At 47.0% G+C, this 14,565-nt stretch overlaps 1 protein-coding gene across 14 annotated transcripts in view; it reads left to right on the top strand.

Moving 5' to 3' along the window:
- Positions 1–3,659, top strand: part of CEP63 (centrosomal protein 63) — a 51,979-nt gene extending 48,320 nt beyond the window's left edge. For 10 of the 14 annotated variants that reach the window (XM_036431385.2, XM_036431381.2, XM_036431386.1 and 7 more), the window contains 2 exons: positions 980–1,259; positions 3,282–3,659. In XM_036431385.2, the coding sequence (XP_036287278.1) occupies positions 980–1,259; positions 3,282–3,440 (439 nt within the window). In that variant the 3' untranslated portion in view covers positions 3,441–3,659. Of the gene's footprint in view, positions 1–979; positions 1,260–3,281 lie in introns of those variants that run through there. The other 4 variants (XM_036431389.2, XM_036431391.2, XM_036431396.1 and 1 more) reach the window with 2 other exon arrangements.
- Positions 3,660–14,565: the final 10,906 nt, after the last annotated feature.

Below are 14,565 nucleotides of genomic sequence, written 5' to 3'. Positions count from 1 at the left end.
AACATTTCTTCTCAGTCTATTAAAAATGTGTATCATTGTGCTATAATTCTCACTTCTTTGAGAATTATTTCTGACTTATCGGTATTAAATCTTCAAAGGGCTGTATGTTTACTTCTGAAATACAGTGTACACAAGTAAGGCTACTGCCAGGTTAAAACATGGAGGGGGTTATAGAGCGCTTCCACAGGTATAAACAACATCCTTATTCCCTGGGGCTTTTCATGTTGCCTACCACCTCCTCAGCCCCACTTGCCCCATAAGTTGGCTTTTTAGAAAAAGCTTGCTTTGTATTTTTGGTTAGTTAGTTATAAGCTGTTACCATTAAGTCAGCCTTCAATGAAAAACCACCTGGCTTCCAGCCTTTCTACATGGTTTACATATTTTCTTCCCCGAAGCCTTTGCTGACACCTTCGTTGCTCTAACCCTCCTTCATCCCAGATAAGGGTAGGTGCCTTCTTTTTTTGAATCCTCACCCAAGGACGAGGATATGTTTATTTTTTATTTTTTTAAAGAGAGAGAGAGAGGGGGAAAAAAAAAATGAGAAAAACATTGATTGGTTGCCTCCTGCATGTGACTTGACTGGGGATGAAACCTGAAACCTAGGTATGTGCCCTGACCAGAAATTAAACCCACCATCTTTTGGGATGATGCTCCGGCCAACTGAGCCACCGGCCAAGGCTAGGTACCCTTCTTATGTGCACAATACCTCCCCTTGTCCTGGCACTAACCACACTGGGTACTCTGGGAACTTGCTTGCCTTCCTTGCTGTGTTGTGTTTAAGGGCAGGGGCCTGGCGGTGGGGATTGGGCATTTGGAACCTGAGCGAGTGAAAAACACCTGGTCTCGGTGGGCTGCTTATTTTACAGCCTTATCTAATTAGCCTTCTCATTTACTTTTAAGTGAACTGCCTTCAACATTTCTGTTTTAAATGAGAAAAATTGCTCCGATATTTACTTTTGTTTCCTAATCTGCTATCCAGGCCATCCCATGGCCAGTGCAGGCATGATGGAACGAACACTGAGCACTACAAAGCAGGCCTCCATTCTGCACGAGGACAAGCGCCGGATAGGGCAGAGCCCGTGGCCAGGGCCCTCAGCTCTCTGAGCTCTCCCCTGAGCCCTTACAGCTCCTGCAGCTCTGAGCCTTCCAACTTTCTGTACAAAGCTCACTCTTTGCCTTCAGTGCTAGATCCAAATGAAGTCCTTTTCTCTGACACTATCTCTGAGAGTGTAAATGACCGAGATGCATCTATGTGTTCGGTATGGAAACTTCCTGATCTTCTTAGTTTATTAAGATTACTTAGATTTTATCTTTTATTTTAAGGGGTAATAGCGTGATATGTTTTCATTTTGTTTTCTTACTGGTTTTCTATATTAAGTTCTAAATACTCTTTATTATTCTCATGTATTTCTGTCTGAAAGTTTTGCTTATGAAGACACATTCAGCCATGATTACTTTGCAGAATACATCTTAATTCTGAAATATAACCTAAGTTCTAGATATTCATTTGGTTTTACCCTAATTGAAAATTCTCTTTCTTTTTTTAGAGAGGGTCAATTTCTATTGGAATTATTGGTTTAAGGCAGTGGTCAGCAAACTCATTAGTCAACAGAGCCAAATATCAACAGTACAACAATTGAAATTTCTTTTGAGAGCCACATTTTTTAAACTTAAACTTCGAACTCCACTTCTTCAAAATAGACTCGCCCTGGCCATGGTATTTTGTGGAAGAGCCACACTCAAGGGGCCAAAGAGAAGCATGTGGCTTCCGAGCCACATTTTGCTGACCACAGGTTTAAGGAATACCTCTGGATGGCAGGATAGTTCTCAGACAGACAGTGAAGCAGGAAAAGGGAACTGTTGGAAAGGGCAAGGGGGTAGGCAAGGGTGGAGGAAGGAATTGCATCTGACGTGTCGGAGCCTCACAGTGGTGGCCCTACCGGCAGAGGCTGCCCTCTGACACTGTGCTGGCCCTGGGTTCCTGTAAACGCTGGCATCGTTTTTGCCTTCTGTACTGAAGTACTGGCCTCAGTCCATTCATTCCCATCATCGGTTTCAAAACAAATCTCCACTTCACCTTTATGTAATTCTAAAGTCCAAAACAGTCCTGAAACCCAACTTTCTTACCAGTTTGGCAGCAGAATCTACTTGGCATTAAAACCTGACCTGAATTGATGTGATGTGGTTTTATTTGTTCCATTAGCATTTGACTTCAACAATATCATTGTGTTTGATCATAGAATGCTACCTCAGGCCACTAGGGAATACAGTCGGTCTCATTAGTCAGATGCGGTATATGTGAGTTTGCCTCCTTGCTTAAAATATCCGTAAACACCAGTCAATAGTCGAAGTTCTGCCACCCCATTCGTGTACCAGAGCAGAGCTATGACAAATCTGCGTGACCCGACTTGCACATTCCCAGCTGAGGTGGCCACGGCGGCCCTGCCCTCTTGCTTCAGCTCTCCTACAGCGCACTGAGCAGGAAGCTCGGGCCCGGGGAGCAGGGTTTGAGTCCCAGCACTGGCCTTCTTAGTGGGCTGGCCTCCGGGAAGTTCCTAACCACTTCTGAACTCATTTTGTAAAATGAAAGTAGATTCTACCAGGATCAGTTGTTTTGAGCATGATAATTCATATGAGATGTGTGTGTGTGTGTGTGTGTGTGTGTGTGTGTGTGTTTCCCCAGGGGCAGTGATTGTGTATTCGCTAATTCAGTTGCTTGAGGTGACTTTATAGAAAACACCTGCAGCTGATGAGGCTCTCCTGCCTGTGGCCCGTGTTTTCTTCCTAAAGTCTGAGCTCTGAACTATCACTGAGCCGAAGGTGTCAAACAAGGGAATAGAAATTTTGGAGGAGGGAAAAATAATTGGTTTTAATCAGTGTCTAATTTTTTATAGGTAGATACTCTGTTCTATAAAGTGAAAGTAACATATTCAGAGTCCAAAAGTGGGTTTGAATTACAGGCGTTAAGTGTATATTTTCTTTTGGGGTAAAGAGGTTGTACAAGTGTAAAATGAGACATTCTTTGGACCAGTAATTAACATCTTATGTAACACTTTACACTTACACAATTTGGGTCAGAACGGAAGAAATCTGTGCTATTTTTTGCAGAACTATTTTTTAGAAATATTATTGCATTAGGATAAAAACAAAAACAATCTATTAAGAGGAAGAAATACTCTTAAAATCACCCACTAATATCTCTAGTTAGAAAATATCATGCATAACATGTCTTAGAAACAGGCCATCCCACTTATGTATGTCAAAATCTGCTTCTCCTCTAGTGTACCACGGCGGTGTCTCCCCTGGGTTCAATCGCTACGAGGTTTTTGGAGGAGGAGGAACTGCGGTCTCATCATATACTCGAGCGTCTGGACGCCCACATTGAGGAACTGAAGAGAGAGAGTGAAAAGACAGTGAGACAGTTCACAACCTTAAAATAGCTTCTTCAGAAAAACCACAAACTTGGAAATAAAAAAAAAAACACCCAAGAGTTTCTGTCATCTGAAGTAGTGGCTCTTTAAACACGGAGATATAAAAATCATAGCGCCTTTATGAAGAAATCTGAAAGACGGATCCTTCTCCAAGGCATTTCTACCCCGTGGTCTGTTTGAAGAAACTTTCCCAGCAACTGACTTGTAAGAATAAATTACTTTGCTAGACTTTGTTTCTCGTCTATGCTTATTATCGTAAAGTGATACTTTCTCTTGCTGACTTAAATGTGACTAGCTATAGGCTAAAATAAAGATTTTATGGTATGTGTTGAAAATCAAGTAACTACAGGTATGTTTTTGAGGGAAGTAGGTAGGAGTATGGATTCAGTCACACTGATCTGATCGATGTATTGGTTTTGCTGCTTACTAGCCAGTGGGACTGGTAATATGCAGGGTTGGGCTAGTGCAGTGTTTCCCAAACTTTTGACATATGTGTACCCCTTTTATAATTTTCGTAACACTGAGCACCCCTTGTACTCATGAGAACGTAGAATTAGGCGCAGCTAAGCACGGTGCAATGCATATCCCCACCACTAAACTCTGGTGCAACGCGTACCCCCACCAAGCTCCTCCCGAACCCCTAGGGTACGCGTACCACACTTTGGGAAACACTGGGAATATAAAGGGGTTAGAGCACTTGCTGGGAAGGCCTCTTGCTCAGGGCACAAGTATGAGACAGAGGTAGAGGGAGGGAAGGGTTGGTTCTAGTGAGTGCTGCCCATGGACCATCCCATGGAAATGTCCCATTTCTAAGAGGATCAAGTGGGAGACAAAGACCTCAATGTGCAGCAGGGATTTGAAACCTTGGAGAGTTGATAAGATCCCCCTGATGAGATCTACCAAGGAGGGAACGGAGAGAGTGGCAGAATGCCATGCCTGAGGCCCTGAAGGGTGGCAGCGTGTGAGTATCATAGGAAGTAGATGAGCAGAGAGCTGGGTTGTGCAGTTAGAGACAAGGTGACCTGTAGGATACTTGCCAGCTCAAGGACAGGGCTGTTGTGGTCCCCTCTCCAGAGGTGCTTTCCTGTCAGCATATAAACCCCCCAGTGAGAGCTCCTTTCTTTACAGCTCCTCATGCCTCTGTCTCCTGCTCCACATAGTTGCTCCTCTTCACCCACATATCGCAGTGACTATTGACACCTCCTCACATCCACTCTCTTCTTAACCCTCTCCGACTCCACTTCCATCCCCACCAGGAGCTGCTTTCTTGCCCTTGAGGTCCCTCGAGCATTATTTCACACAGTTGGCCTCTCCCTCTTGTCTCCCGGTTTTCTATGACCTTACACTCCTGGTTTCCCTCCTACCTCACTGGCCACTCCATCTCATCGTAGTTATCTGGCTTTTCCTCATCTAAAGTTCCCCCTCTCCCTGGACCAAGACATGGGTTTTCTCACTCAGCATACTCCCCTAGAATATTCCATTCGAGTCTTGAGCTTTGACTACATCTACAGGCCAGTGACCCTTACTTCAAAACTAATGTGGAACTCTCCGCAGAGCTGCTGTCCTAGACGCCTGCTCATGGACTCTTCACCTGAATGTTGGATGAGCATCTCTGCATTCTCTCAACATTCCATGCCAGCACAGTTGTCCTGCTTGCCAGTTGCTAGGAGTTATCCTTTATCCCTGTCTCACTTACACCTCCATACCCACACCGTTGGGAGGCCCTGTCAGTGCTGCCTCCAAAAATCTCAGATCAAAACACTGTCTCCTCTCCACCGCCATCTCCCTGATCCAGGTTAACCTGTCTCACTTAGATTCTGGTAGGAGCCTTCTAACTGCTATTACTCCTACCCCTGGCCCCAGTAATTCATTCTTCTCAGCCTCCAGAGTTACCCCTTAGGAATGGAAATGAGCAGTGTCACCGCTGTCTCCCTTGAAACCCTTCCCAGGCCCTTTACTGCACTCAGGATAAATCTGAATTGCTTGCCACAGCCCACGAGGCCCCCATCACCCACCACATCTTTCCTTCCTGCTCCAGCCACGCTGGCCTCCTTGCTGTTTCCTGACCACAGCCAGCTTCACCTGTGAGGGCCCCCGTGCTGTTTACCTGGCCTCCCTCCTACCTGGCCTCCCTCTCACCTGGCCTGTGATTGGCATTTTCTCTCAGCTCTGTACTCACTCAGAGGTTCCCTTCCCTGATTGCCGTACCCGAGACCTGCTTCACCCAATTCCTCCAGCTCATTTCCCAAGTTATTTCCTTCTTGTGCTCACCCCTCTCTGAAATCATATTTTTATTTGGTTTCTGTTTTTATCGCTTATTTCTACCTTAGGATTAGGCTCTTTGAAGATAAGGACTTAGTTTCATTTGCAGTAGGGTCCCCATTCCCCAGCTCCAGCCCAGCACTTGGGCGGGGCTCAGATGGTTTGAATCAGCTGGTAAATGTCCTTTCTCAGATGCACTACATTTTCCCTTTGTGCCTCTGCACGTGCTGTGGGTCAGCGTCCTCTCACCACGCTCTTTGAAATGTCTCTGTTACCTTGCTTTGGGAAGCTTTCCCACACCTCTGCCCCCAGGAAGACTCCTCATTTCTCATGTGTGGGCTGCTGTTTGAATTTCTCCTCTCACTTAATAGAACCTCCCTGAGAGCAGGGGCCAGGTCCTGCCCAGATCCTCGGCATGCTGACTAAGTCACAGTTAGCACTAAGCAAGTACTGGATGGATGAAAATCACTACCCTCCTGGGCTTTCTTGTTCTAACCTATAAAATGGGATCATTAACCTCTTGGGGTTGGGAGGGTTTACTGAAAATATAGTTCTGGCCTGACAAGTATGGCTCAGCCGTTGAGCATCAACCCATGAACCAGGAAGTCAGGGTTCGATTCCTGGTTGGGGCACATGCCCAGGTTGCAGGCTCAATCTCTAGTAGGGAGCGTACAGGAGGCAGCAGATCGATGATTCTCATAATTGATGTTTCTATCCTCTCCTCCCTCTATGAAATTAATAAAAATATATTAGTAGATATAGTTCTGACTGGGCTTTGGAGACTCAGAAAATACTATACCCAGGTGGGTTGCTATGAGGGGATTTCCAAGTTTCAGACTGTCCCAAACTTCTGCTTAAACTATTCAGGGTCCAATCTCTGCTTCTGAATTTGTCATAGGACACGTCGACAAGGAGACAGGGACAGACTCATCATAGGAAAAACCTAAAGTAGGGGTGTCGAACTCAATCAGAGAAGGGGCCAAAATCTAAAATCCAGCCTAAATCGCGGGCCAAATGGTTTACTGAACAGTCATAAACTGTCATTGTGATGGAAACGCAGCGGAGTGCAGTGATGACAGCGCGGTGCGGGCCACATTGCAAGGCCTGGCGGGAAGGATTTGGCCCGCGGGCCTTGTGTTTGACACATGTGACCTAAAGCATCCTGAGGCCCGATGCACTTCCTTAATGTACACTGTGTTGTTTAAAGTTGAAGCAGTTTACTGGTTGTCTAAGTTTGGCAGAGCATTTGACTAATCTCTCAGCTTCACTTTTCTGAAAGATGATGCCAAATATTAAAATATGTCAAAACAAAATTTGAGTTTGTTTCTTAATACACATTTTAGAAAGCCTCTCAGTGATAGGTCCCCGCATGAGAAGAGAAGATGGGGAGCTGCAGTCTACTTTTGGTGTTTACAGGCAATTTTTTGTTGGTGAGTTATGCCTCTTGGCCTGGATGCCTCCTGATGTTTTGTCTGGATTTCTGTGCTGATTTAGCCAAAGAGGACAAAGTTGGGTTCCCATTGTGGATGGACATCAGCTTTGAGTGGAGCCTCATTTAATCGCAAGTCTAGGATGCAGTGGACGCCATTGTCCCCAGGTGACGGAGGATTTAAGTGGCTTGCCCAGGGTCCTAATGCCCAGGCTCATTCTAGCAGAGCCTAAGGATAGAGTGTCGACTGTAGGCAGAGGACACAGTTCCTAATCCTAGCTCTGCCATTTACTCGCCTTGTGACCTTGGGTGGATTAACCTCTCATGCCTCAGTTTTCTCATCTGTAAAATGGGGGGAAATAAAAAATCATACCCAACTCATAGGGTTTTTGTGAATATTAAATTAACCTGTGGAAAGCTGTTAGATCAGCACCCGGCCTAGTAAGTGCTATGGAAGTATCTTGTTGAATAGAAAAAAAAATATATAGATATGTCTACTTAAAAAAAATCCTACCTTCCCTCTTCTACGCAGACACACAACACCTGGTAAATTATGAGCGAGGATTATCTGCTTGCAAAACACCCTGAGTCTAGTACCTCTAAGTTGCAGGTGAGAAAAAGAACTATAAAGTAAGCTCTGCCACTGAGAACACATATCAAGCAAACAAACATTTGTCACGAATTGCATTCAAGCGGAGAATGGCAAGGCTAGAAAAAAGAAATGTGTTGACTTGTTCTAGAAGCAGTCTGAGGCAGAAATAGAAAAATGCATCAAATAGGAACAAATGGTGGATTCAGGCCGAAGGGGAAACAAGGGCCGTAAATGTTGATCCACAGGCGAGCACCTCGTCCCGTCCAGCTGCTGGAGGCAGGCAGAAAAATGGCCTCCGAGCTTCCTGAGAGCAAAAGCAAACCATTATGACTTAAAAACTATGGCCCCGCCAGACGAAAGCAGATTGTGGGTTCAGGAGAAGCATTTTCCTACGCTTGTGCTGCACTGGGGGTGTGAGTACGGTGTTTCCATAACTGCTAGTAACTGGATGTGGGGAGCGGCTACAGCGTTTGGACAGGTTCAAGCCTCGGACTGATGAGAGGGCACGGTCCTCTCATGGCCACGTGCAAGTCCCAGCCTGGAGGGCAGAGCCTCCCAGCACAATTATAGCCAACAGCTGTCGTTGTAAGCGTGACCCTATGGTTCGAACACGTGGCCCCACGTGCCTGAGTGATGTGGGCTTGGTAGAGTTCAGGTGCATGTCGTTGAGTAGGATTGAAACCCACAAGAATGTTGTAAACATCTTGACCATGCCCTTACTTTGCCTTGTGGCACCTGCTATAAAATAAAGACTCGGCGTGTAGGCACGGTTGCTGTCTCTCAGAGAAGCAGCGTCCCATCGAGACCCAGCTTTCCTTCTCTTGTCTGTCTTTTCAAAGCCTCCCAGCACCCCCCCCCCCCTCCCCAGGTTCACTCTTGGCCATACTGGGCGAACCGGAGGGTGTGTACAGATGCCTCACAGTTGCTTCAGTGCAGGCTGATGGCGTAGACTGAGGTGCAGTTTGGAGGAAGCCGTCCTGAGAGGGTCCCGGAGCTCTCCTGTCCTGGCTTGATCAAGGCGGGGGGGCGGAGGGGGGATTTAGAAGAACGGTGGGCTGCAATCTCTTATAAAGGCAATTTCTCCACGGTGCCATTTTGATATTTTAGATAACACAGTTCTCTCTCACCCTCCCCCAAACCATGGGAAGCTAGAATTGGGAAATTTTATGTTGTCTATGATGGCCACATTCAAATGATCTGACAATCCAATCCGAAGAAGTTTATATTCCTCTTATGAAAAGAAAGAACCTAATTAGAGCGATGCTCGAGTGTTGTTAGGCCCAGGGACTTCCTTATATTAAATGCAATGTATAAATCTGCATATGTGTATTTCTCTGAGGGAGAGCGTCTACAGGTTTCATCAGACTCCAAGAGATCTGTGAGCCAAAACAAGATTAAGAACCACAACATTAGGGACTGGAAATCTCCCAGAATGGTGTTCTGGAGAGAGATGAGATTGCAGGAGCCCAATCTCCTTGGGCTGAGTTTTAAAGTGAACAGTCATTAAAAGGTGAAGGAAGGATCAGTAAGTGCACAGGCTCTCCTGTTGCCATTATGAAAATGTTCAAAAATCGATCATGACGGCTGCCTAACTCTGTAACACAACTAAAAACTGCTCAACTGTACAGGTCCAATGGGTGAATTACTAGAATATGGTATGTGAATTATAACTTTTAATTAACCTCTTACCAAAGAAAGACTCTGATAGGTAGCGATACCTACAAATCCAAGCTTATATTCAGAAACCATCACAGCACACGCAGCACATGCTGCTCTAACATTTCATATTTTCCACTCTCAGCTCACACTCTGGAGTGACGGTGGCAGCCATCTCTGGGGAGTGGCAATCAAGCTCTGTCTGCCTAAGTGCTGTGGGTGGGGCTTCTGCACCTTGAGATCATGTAGGGAGGGGCTTTGCCGGGACCCACTCTCTGCAAGGCGCCTCTCCCTCTACTGGAGCAGGGTCTTGGGCTGCCTGTGGGGGGAGCAGTTTCCAGGATTACTGAGGGTTCCGGCAGCCAAGCCCCTAATAACCAGCCAGGCCGAGCTCCTGGGCTAAGCATATCATGCGCAGAGGCTGCAGGAATGCTCAGCACCAACCTCCATGGTGAGACGTGGGCTGCTGACAGAACATTTGAGAGAGGGTTAAAGGCCACTGATGGAAAACGTGGTGCGACAGGGGCTGTGCCCTAAGACTGCTTGGCAAGGCCCCTAACATCTCCACAGGCTTTTTGGAAATTTTATGTTATCCTGGGCATGGCTGGGCAAAAGAGAGAAGCCAGGTGCATGACATGAGCCCATGCCCGTCCTCAGCTGTGGAGAATGGATCAGCGGCAACACCAGTTTGCCCAGAGCTTTCACAGAACAGCCACCCCTCAGGAGGCACCCAGTGTGGGTGAGCTCACTGCTCGTTCCCAGCGCTGTCCTGATGCCCATGGCACGGGCTTGGGGAAGCAATGGGACCTCTGGGTGGGCTGTCTCTTGGATTTGTCTTATCTCTGATGAATAGCATGAGCTAAAACCAGTCCCTGGACCATCCTGCAATCTAGGAGATGTGTCTCAGGTCCTCGGCCTAAAATTAAATGCTACAAACAGCAGAGACAGGTTTAGCTCGGTGGATAGAGCATCAGCCTGAGGACTGAAAGGTCCCAGGTTCGATCCCGGGCAAGGGCATGTACCTTGGTTGTGGGCACATCCCCAATAGGGGGTGTGCAAGAGGCAGCTGATCGATGATTCTCTCTCATCGATGTTTCTAACTCTCTGTCCCTCTCTCTTCCTCTCTGTAAAAAAAATCAATAAAATATATTTTAAAAAATGCTACAAACAAGGCAGGAGTGTCTTGTACCGGTTAATCTCTCAGCCATGATTGAGCATAGTCTTTGCTGCCAGCAGGAGCATGGACTGCATATGTGTAGGTCCCTCTGTATTATCGTAGTGAGCAAGTGTCTGGGACAGGAGTCCCAGGGGCTCCCGAGGGACATCCCTTCTGACAGAGAGGCCCCTCAGCCCAGCAGAGCACCCTGGCAGCAGCCTGTTCATATGGGAAAGGGATGGGGAAAGTTCTAGATTGCTGGTAGGTTAGGCCTGCCACCTTTGGCATGGCCTAACATTTGTAGACAAAGATCCTTTATTTGGCTCCAAAAAGGTTTCACACGAACACATTTTTTAATAACAGCAAGCAATTCCAGTATCTTCCCAGGTGAAGGCATTCCTTAAATCCACATTTCTCAAACTGTCCTCCAGAGATCCGAAATTTTTCAACATGTTAATAAGTATCCTTAGAAATATGCCAAAGCAGAATAGGAAAAGCATCATAGCCCCAGGGCCCAAGACCAAATTGGAGCTGGAAGAGCTGCCTCTCTTCCTCCCACCAGCCAGAGCCCTCCATCCTCCTCCCTGCTGGCCTCCCGGATTACTTCCCAAGTCCCTGGGAGCTGGTGGCCTGAACTCTTAAGTTCAAAACTTAGAGTTTTAAACCTTCCTTGGGCCAGCGACTTCTTTGACAGTGGAGAAGCCTATGGGTCCCTGAGAATAATGATTAAGGGCATAGCACACTATTAAAGAGAAAACCAATTACATCGGAATTCAGTTTATCCAAACCTAAGAAAAACAAATTTGTGATATAATACGTGCCTCTGTTAATTCATTAAATAACATGACCGAGCAGCAGGTCCATCTCCTCCTATGCTTTGAAGCAAGGATGCATGAAAATAGTATTTTGAGGTATCTACCACGCTGTAATGAAATATGAAAAGATCTGATTTCCATGGGAAGAAAGCCCCAGGTCTGCCAGCACTACCGTGGCGCATGGTCTGGAATCCTAATGGGATAAAAGCTCAAGTCCAGGGAGAGCCAGTGAGCATAAGGATGCCACTGTTTCCTACCCAGATCTACCGCGTCCTAAAATCTGTCTTTGGATGCGGTAGTAGGGAGTCTGTGGACTCCAGGTGAAGAGGCCTTGAGCTTCCTTGTGCGTTCCCTCCTGCCTGGTCAGTCTGGCTGGGTGTGCACACTCACGTGTGTAGAGGGGGCAGTACTGGTGTTTAGTGTCACCTGTCACACTAAGAACGTAGTCTTTAAATGGATGGGACCACAGACCGACTTACCCACATTCTGGGCACATCTTTGGGCATCTTGGAGAACTGGTGTTGTGCATTAGACAATTCAGAGCATTCCATCTGGGGTACTGGGGAGCCCTGGGGTCTTGGAAGCCCTTCACATTTGGGGCGGCCAGGCCAAGCCCAGGGTGGCCAAAGCTGCTGGCTTGGGGCTCCTGGGAGGAAAGCCAGGTTTGGCTAAGCAGCCCATGGCCTCTGTACATTACAAACCCGATGAGGGACACACACATCTTGGGCTTGCTTCATGTGACTCAGGGGAAGCTGGACCACGTGCGGACAATGGGCGGGGGGTCCTGGCCTACTGGAGGAGCTGGCTCTCTGTGCACGCAAGGCGGGGTTTGCAGTCCCAGTGCAGCTGCCTGGGGACAGAGAGGGAAGGGACAGACGGAGGGCGGTTGGTGTAGGAAGGCCAGGTGGAGTTCCTGTGGGTGCAGCTCTAGACAGCATGTCCAAATCTGTCACAAAATCACCCAATGGTCTGAATCCTTCTGGAATCTCAGCTCATGTGTTTTGGACCCTTGGCCTAAAGATAAATGCCACAAACAGGGCCAGAAGCTGGCGTGCCCTGACGCCTCTCACCCCCAGCCAGCGGCAGGGTGACTGCTCCAATAAGAAATTCGTGTTTTGCCGGGACCGGTTTGGCTCAGCGGATAGAGCGTCGGCCTGCGGACTGAAGGGTCCCGGGTTCGATTCCGGTCAAGGGCATGTACCTTGGTTGCGGGCGCATTCCCAGTAGGGGGTGTGTGAGAGGCAGCTGATCGATGATTCTCTCTCATCGATGTTTCTAACTCTGTCCCTCTCAATTCCTCTCTGTGTAAAATCAATAAAATATATTAAAAAAAAAAAAAGAAATTCGTGTTTTACATTATTTACCACTAGATCTGAAAATATTTGATTGGATTTAAAAATCTATCCATACTACTACCAGAAACTTCCACAGCAAACTTGTTAGTGTAGGAAGAGGAATTACAATTAGAGTCTTTTAATACAATTTGTGTTGATGTAATTTTCAAATTAACGTTGTCATGAAACTTAACACTACTTAGCAAAGTTTCTCGTCACGGCAAACTAGGAAGAATCTAAAGACACTGTTCATTAAAAACATCGTGATCAGAAATTGCGTGTCACAATTTCCAGCATACATCCTGATATAAAAAGTTAAGGTCACGAAAGAAAGCTCAGAGTTTTCATTAAAGTTTCTTGAAAAGATAATATTGGAAGTTTCATAAAAATCCAATGTCTTTCCTAATACTTGCATTTGATTTTTATCATAATTAAATACTGCAGAGAGAATGTAATGAAATTTGTTCCATATGGACACCCTTAAACACTCTTTCGGTTTTCCCCAGAGGGCTGTGTAAATACTATTGTCTGTGCTTCTCAGGGGAATATTTTCCTCAAATGTTCAGCCAGGAGGTGAGAGGACCTGGTGGCGAGGACCTGAGAAGTTGTAGGCCAGCCCTTTCACCGCTTCCTTTCTGCCTCAGCTAAAATATTTCTGCAGTTAAAGCCCATTTTGATTCACGGTTAGACATATGTGGGTTACTCAGGTGACAATTCATCCATTTATTAATTAATTCATCAAATGTTTAGTCACGCAAACCCCTGATCTTAGAAGACTGAGCTCCTGCTGATTCCCTGAAGATGCCACACAGACCCCAGCTCCCTTCATGCTCCCAGGATCTCTGACAAGTGTGTACGGCGGTGGACACACCTGCGCTGTTAGCAATCTGCATTACCAATGCTTGCAGTCCGCTCAGTGCCAGGGCGATGGGGCCCAGCGGAATGAGTCTGGGAGCGAAGAGGAATGCCTCAAAGCTGTGTAGCCACTCAGCAGCTGTCTGCCCTTGGGCAGTGCTTCCTAGGCAGAAAGCAGACTCTGATCCTCTGCCAGGCTGCTACCCACCCCAGTGAGGCACAGGATGGGGAAGAGAAACAAAAAGCTGTAGATGAGGCCTTGAGGTAGCACCAGGCCTGGAAGAGGGCAGCTGTGGGAAAGCACCCGCTCAGGGTCAGCAGCTGACCCGGCCTCGGGGTCTCTCATTTGGGTAGGACTCCCCAGTCCCAAGTGGACTCTGTTCTTGGTTTACACCCTCATTGGGTAGCGCTCTTCGCCAGTGGAAGGGCTCATGGGAAGCTCTAATGCCTTTTATTAATCTTGAACATCACACGCCCTCCTTTCTGCCATGTTCTGTATGTTAGTAGGGAATCACTAAATACAGCTCCCACTTTAGGTGGATGGGAATTGTGAAGGGGGGGGGGGGGGAGGCAGTGGCTATCAGAGAATTTGTGGGCATAACCTTAAAGCCCCAGAGATGTCTTCTGTAACCAGAGGGTTCCTAGGGGGTCCTGGCTCTTTCGCTGGAGTCCTGCTCACAGTACCCGTGCGTGTTTTCCTGGGTTGCTCAGAGAGGACTCTTCCAGTCTTTGCGTGGAGAGTGGAAGCCAGGCGGCCAGGTGTGGGGTGTTAAGGTGGATAAAGACTTGGGGGTGGTCTCACCACTCAGTATGCAAATTGTACCTATTTTTAAATGTTTATCTTCATGTGGTTTCAGATGTTGGCTTGCAAGCTTTCTTGAGTGGGAGATGTTCCTCTCTCTTTGGGATCCCCTTCCCTATATCAAAGTTACAGCTGTTCTACCTGCTCCCAGACCCCAGACTAGAGCTGGGCTTGTACAGATGGCTCAGGGCTTCCTGCTGGCTGGTCCTAGACTCTAATAGGTAAGATCATGA

Source organism: Pipistrellus kuhlii, unplaced genomic scaffold, assembly GCF_014108245.1.
Source record: "Pipistrellus kuhlii isolate mPipKuh1 unplaced genomic scaffold, mPipKuh1.p scaffold_m20_p_11, whole genome shotgun sequence".
Classification (NCBI taxonomy): Eukaryota; Metazoa; Chordata; class Mammalia; order Chiroptera; family Vespertilionidae; genus Pipistrellus; species Pipistrellus kuhlii.
Note: the sequence above shows the minus strand (reverse complement) of the source record. Positions and strands in the feature narration are given on the sequence as shown.